Raw genomic sequence first — 6,563 nt, forward strand, 5'->3', positions numbered from 1 at the left:
GGATGGATAATGATTGTTTATAAATTGATTAAATTAATTACAGCTTATGTTAAAAACAAATAAATGATTTTTTTGATTTAAAAAACAAAATCAATGAGGTCAACAGCTAGTTTCTTTTTTTAAGATTTTTTGCTGTTTTAAATAGTGTAAATTAATTATTGTTATATTATTTTTTTTTGTCATAAAATCAGCTCATAAAAAGTGCATATCATTTAGTTGCATTATTTTTTTTCATACATGACAAATTAATTAACTCGGAATTACAATATGGCTGATATCACAAATCGCATATCACAATTTCTTTGTCGACTTGGTTAATCGAATTAGAACCTATTTATTATTTTTTTTTAAATTATTTTATTTATACTAATTAACTGGATCAACATGGTCATAATCCATGTACACATATTTAACAAAAAAAAAAAAATTGTAAAAGGTTAAAAACAAATAAAAAATTAAATAAAATAAATATATAAAATTTTTTTTTTCCAAATATTTTTAAATAAATAAAAAAAAATTATTATTTGTTGTCGTTTTTTTTTTTTTTTTTTCGTTAACTATTTTATTTAGTATTAATTTATTTAATGAAATATATAATGTAAATAAATTTGGGATTTTTATTTCGATTATATCGAGTACGTTGATAAAATTTTTTTTTGTTTTTTTTTTAAGGAAAACAGGAAGTTTTGGAATTGGAAAAAAAAAAATTAATTAAATAATATTTTTAACTTAAAAATAATAATAATATATACACATATACTTATACATATTTTTTTTATACATATATCCAGACCATAAACTAACACTAATGCTTATTATTTAATTTTTTGTTTCATTTTTTTGTTTTTTTTTTTTTTATACAATTGTACATTTGAGAAAAAAATTATTTATCATTTTATGAAAAACATTTTTTTATTTAAAAATTTATCTACCAATCTTGTGGTTGTAATACTTGAATTTTAAATGCGCTGCATTTAAAATATATTATTTACTCTTATTATATTTTGATGATTAATTAAATTACATAGTAATGAGCACCCGAACGTTAGTTGATGGTCTGCAGCCTTGTATTATTATTTAAAATTTTTTGTTTTTTTCTTAATCTTAAATCTCCTTTTTATGACGATCAATAATTATTATTTTTTTTTTCTAATTATGATTACTATTATGTATACTAATCATGATTACTATTATTATTTAATTATATATTTTTTTTTTTATAATTTCAAATCATCATTGTGCAAATTTAAATAAAAAAATATTTAACAAAAATTTGGGTCATTTAGAAGATTTTACATTGTGAATGTATTAAATAAAAAAAAAAGAAAAGTTTTTAAATTAATCAATAAAAAAAAAGCTTTTTAAAAAAAAAAAACCCAAAAAATGATGATTTTTGTTGATGATGATAATAATAATCACGAATGTTAATAATATTTTATGAAAATAATAAAAGATAATCATAAATTTAGTTGGTGATGTTGAAGAATCATTGGCCATGTTGCTGCTTTTACTGATGATAATTATGATGATGATGATAATGATGATAATATTGATGATGATAATGTTGATGAGGATGATGATGATGTTGATGATTAAATAGCAACTCCATCAATAACTTTAATTTGTTGTATTGAATTTGAATGCATTGGTGAACTGCTATCCTTGGTGCTGGTATCATCAGAATGTATATCTTCTTCTAATAAATTTTTATCAAAATCACTTTTATCTTTATCACCACAAGCACTATTATCCGAATGATTACTTGTTGAACTACTACTACTACTACTATCATCTGAATCACTCTCACTGTCAATACTTGATACTGAATTTTTTCTTTTACCTCTTAATGCTTCATTATCACGTTTTAATTGATCATTTTGTTGCAATAAATCATCAATTTTTTGTTGATAAAATTTTAATTTTTTTCCAACATCATCTGTATTTATTGTTGGTGTTGTTGTTTTATTATTATCATCATCATATTGTATATTTTTTAATTTCATACGTTTTGTAATATGTTCAAGTTTTGATTCAAGCAGTAAATATTCTTGTAACAAATCATGCTTACTAAGTGAATTTAATCTTTCAGCATGTAAATCTTCATATGCACTTGAAAATTCTTTTGTTAAAAATTCTTCTTCATCCTCTGGTGATGAATAAAAATAATCATCTTCAGAATCAATACTAAAACTTGAGTCTCTTGTTCTTGGTGGTGGATTTGGTTTTTGAAATAATTCTTGTACATTTGATGATAATGATGTTGTTGTCATTTGTGATGATGGTGGTATTGTTGTCAATGATGATGATGATGATGAAGATGTTGTTGTTGTTGTCGTTATTCCACTTCCTTCAGCAAGTTTTGGTTCAAATTCTGGCAAATCACTGTGATCTTCCATTAAAAATTGTGTTGTATTATATGGTGCTGGTGGCTGTGTACTTTTTTTAATTTGTTTATTTGAATGACATCTTATACGTGGATACAATGTATTTTTCAAATATGGTTTAATATTTCTAGGCTTTGGTTTACCACGTCGTGTTTTACGTTTTTTCGACAGCACATCATGATTATCATCACCTCCACTCGTATTTCCTCCACATTTCCTCGAATTCCATGACTTTTTATCATTCATCTGTAAAATTAATTCAAAAACATTTCAATTAATCATCAAAAAATCAATTTTTAAAAGACAAAGAAAAGAAATTATCTATTTTACCGACAATTCTCCATTTTTAAATAAAAAAAAATCAAAAAAAAATTCTAAAAAATCAGGATTTCTATCATTTATAAAGCTCCAAGTGCTCCAAGTCAATAATACCAATTAATAAACAATTATTATTAATATCAATTAATCAATTAATTATTGTTAAATAATAAAAATAAAAAATTTAAAAAATTTTTTTTTTTTTTCTCTTACCTTTTTTTTTTTATCTGCCACGTTGGCAAGCCTGTTAATTTGTTGATTATTTCCGTTATCAGATGGAGCTGTGATAGTTTGTTCGTCTTCCATAGCCGAAGGCGTCGAATCCACCACCACCTTAACGTCCTTCATACGATTTACCTCGTAAATGTCACCTGGACCGTTTTCTTGATGTCCATTAATACCAACAATATTACAATCAATATTTAAATAATTTTCTTTATCTTTATTATCACAATAACTCATTTTATAAAAATTTCACTTTTTAATTTCAAATCAAATAAATATACATATGGTTTATTTATTTTTTTTTAAAGATGATTAAACTGTATTTTTTTTTTAATTTAAACTTTGTAATTTTTAAATATCGAGCGGTATGAGTACTACGATGTATTCAAATTGATTGTCGAAAGTCGACTGGAGCTGGTGGCACTGATGATGGTTGCTTGCTGCTTGCGCTTCACAATGGCCTATGTAACTGCCATCTACATGGCAATATTACACTTTGAATGTGTACCTGAATTTGTCCAATAGAAATTCACTAATACACACACACACAAATACAATGATAAATGAAAAAAAAAAAATAAATAAATAAATAAAGTTTAGAAGGAGATAGGTGATGTTAAAATAAAGACAAAATGATGGAGCATATACTGCTCCGATAAAACACAAATTGATCAGTGTGGGGATATAGAAAAATTCAACAACTAAAAGTCTGAAAAACAGGCTACTAGTGGGGTGAAAAGTATTTTTTTTTTTTTTTTATTATTAGTTAACCCCCCACTAATTTTTCTATCGAAATATTTTTTTTTTTTTTTTAGATAAATATCAAAGAAATTTACTCGTTTTTGCGATTTTGTTTTTTGTCTAGCGGATAGGTTTTTTTTTGCTCCAATCAATTAAATTTTATTTTAATTTACGTCTCAGTTGAATGATTATTTTTTTATATATATTTTCACAAATAAAATAAGACGAGATGGTACGTGCTGGATTATAATAAACAAGGCCCCGAGGACAGAGCTGGATTTTGCTCGTTTTTATTTTTCCATGTGGGGACTCGATTTATATCAATGATTTAAAAATTTTTTTTTTATCTTTTTCAAGTACACTTACACTCTCTTTTTCTTTCTCTGTCTTTTCCTCATTTCGCTTTTATTTTAGCTATACATATGCATGTTTGAGGGGACCTAGAAACAATATCTACCAAGGGCGATTAATGTCACACATTTTGTTGGAGTACTTTAATTTTTATAACTAAAAAAAAAAATTTTTAATTATATAAATTTAGCTATATTTAAGCTGTAAACTATTTTGACAAATTAAAAAAATTTATAAATAATTTACTCCAAAAGTTTACTCTGAAAGTTTACTCCAAAAAAAAAAAAAAATATTTCGCTCTAACGTTAGAAATCAATGTTTTTTCTATTGGAGTTTTTTAACCTCTTGTTAAATTAACTTTTTATTTTTTATTATTGCTATTTAATTACACAACTAAAAGTTATAATATTTGTAAATAAAATTAATTCATCAACAGCCTTATTTAAACTGTAGAAAAAAAAAAAAAACAAAAAGTTTTTCGATAAAGATAACAAATTTTAATGCAATTTAGAAATAAAAAAAAAAAACATTTAAAAAATTTTCCAGTCGTGATAATAAATTGCTAATTCATTAAAAAAAAAAATAAAACAATAATAATAATAATTAATAACAATAAAAAAAAAGTTGAAAAATTATAATTTTATTGTAAAATTTAGCGACGTTCGTTATTTTTTTTATCGGTGTTGTTATTCAAGTTAAAATTCATAGGATGATATATATTTGTGTATGAAATAATAATACATATATATGTTAAAATACATAATCTAAAAAAAAAAAAAAAAATTGTGAGGCTGTGTGTTGTTGGGGAAGCCGTGAAGTAATGTTATCGAGCAACCTGACTGCCCACCACAACTCCACAAGCTCACTCATTTTCAACATTTATAAATACATGTTAAACAAACACATATACAAATTAAATATATAAAAAATTAATAATGATAATTATAATGATAAGAAAACATATGTTAAATTAATATTAATATTTTATTTTTAATATTGAAAATTATTTTTCTAAATAGAAATTTCGTTTGTCTCTTTATATTTTTTACATTATGACACAGCTTGTAACACAAAAAGTCTTTTAGCGCTTGCGTGAGCTTTTTTTTTATTTTTTTAATTTTTACAACTTTTTTGTTTCAAGCCAAGTTGTGCAGTCTCTTTGGTTGCAGAGTAGGCGATCTTCAGCGAGGTCGATCGATGCCATATAATTCTTTAAAAAACATTTTTTTTCTTTTCCTTTTTTGAAATTTGATATTGAGAAAATAACAAGCAATTTCAGGGAAATTTCTATGGACCAAACGACGTGAAATGAAGGACAAAATTTTCAGGTCTATATTTTTTTTTTTCTTGTATATCTATTAGTTTATTAAGGAAGTAATTTAACAACAATGTTAAATTATGTAATGATAATATTATATGCAACTAATTCAAATTATAAATTAAAAAATTTATCATAATTCCTTGACCTTTTTAAGTACAAAATAAAACAACTCAAGGTAATTTACCAAATAAAAACAATCAACTCAATTTTTTTTCATTATCAAATACAAAAAAAAAAACGAAAAACTTTCATCTAAAACATCAACAAATAATAGACAAAATACTCCATTTTTTTTTTCAATTAATTAACAAATTAAGTCCGAAAATTAATTAACAAATGAAAAAAAAAAATTATCAACAAATTAAATAATAAATAATTAGTATTTTTAGTAAAATAAAAATGAAAAAAAAAGTAGACTTGCACATTTTGAGCATCATTCGTTTCAAGTATAATAAAACTACACCTCTCAAATCCCCTCATCCAAGTTTAAATAAATAAATTACATGAATGTGTGTGTGTTGTCTCTATCTTTTTTTATATTGTGTCTCTTTTTATCCCCTTGTCGCAATACCAGTATTCTTATATTATACCCTACCTACTGGTACCGCAGAATAACTTGCAACTCACAAAACCGTTTTCTTATTTCTACCCATAACTATCTACTACGTCTTGATGATATTATTTTTATTTTTTATTATTGTTAGCATTATTATTATCTCACATATATACACTCTTATCTATAAGCTTGTTTTTTTCATTATTTAAATATTATCGTTATTTAATTTCCTTGTTTTTAATTTTTTTTATTTTATATATAAATTATTGTTATTTGAATTTTTTTTTTTTTGTTATTTATTTGACATAAAATACTAAAATATATATGTCGTTTTGGGCAATATTCCAAATATATTAGTTGAAAAATAAATTAAATAAATTAAATTTTAAAAAAATATATATAAACTGATTTTTTTTATTTTGAAAATAATTAAATGCTTTTTATTTTAAGGTAATTGAGTAATTTGATTTTTTTTTTTTTTTAAATGATTGTTTATTTATTTATAAGTACCAATTTTAATTAATTATTTTTATTTAATTATTTAGTTTCTTAGTAATAATTGAAGAAGAAAATTGCTGAAAGTTTTTTTTTTTTTTTTTTTCAATTTTCTTTTGTATATTATTATTTTATTTATTTATTTTTTCTAGACCCATTCTCTTGACCTCGA

The 6,563-nt window shown here is 23.1% G+C and overlaps 1 protein-coding gene across 1 annotated transcript; it reads right to left on the reverse strand.

Moving 5' to 3' along the window:
* Positions 1–195: 195 nt before the first annotated feature.
* On the reverse strand, positions 196–3,588 carry LOC122855871 (suppressor protein SRP40-like). The gene is made up of 2 exons (XM_044157539.1): positions 2,916–3,588; positions 196–2,630 (listed from the first exon to the last, which is right to left on the reverse strand). Exons 1-2 carry the CDS (start codon positions 3,162–3,164, stop codon positions 1,593–1,595), a joined length of 1,287 nt encoding a protein of 428 aa, XP_044013474.1. The 5' UTR covers positions 3,165–3,588; the 3' UTR covers positions 196–1,592.
* Between the last annotated feature and the right edge of the window lie 2,975 nt (positions 3,589–6,563).

This window comes from Aphidius gifuensis, linkage group LG4, assembly GCF_014905175.1.
Source record: "Aphidius gifuensis isolate YNYX2018 linkage group LG4, ASM1490517v1, whole genome shotgun sequence".
Lineage (NCBI taxonomy): Eukaryota > Metazoa > Arthropoda > Insecta > Hymenoptera > Braconidae > Aphidius > Aphidius gifuensis.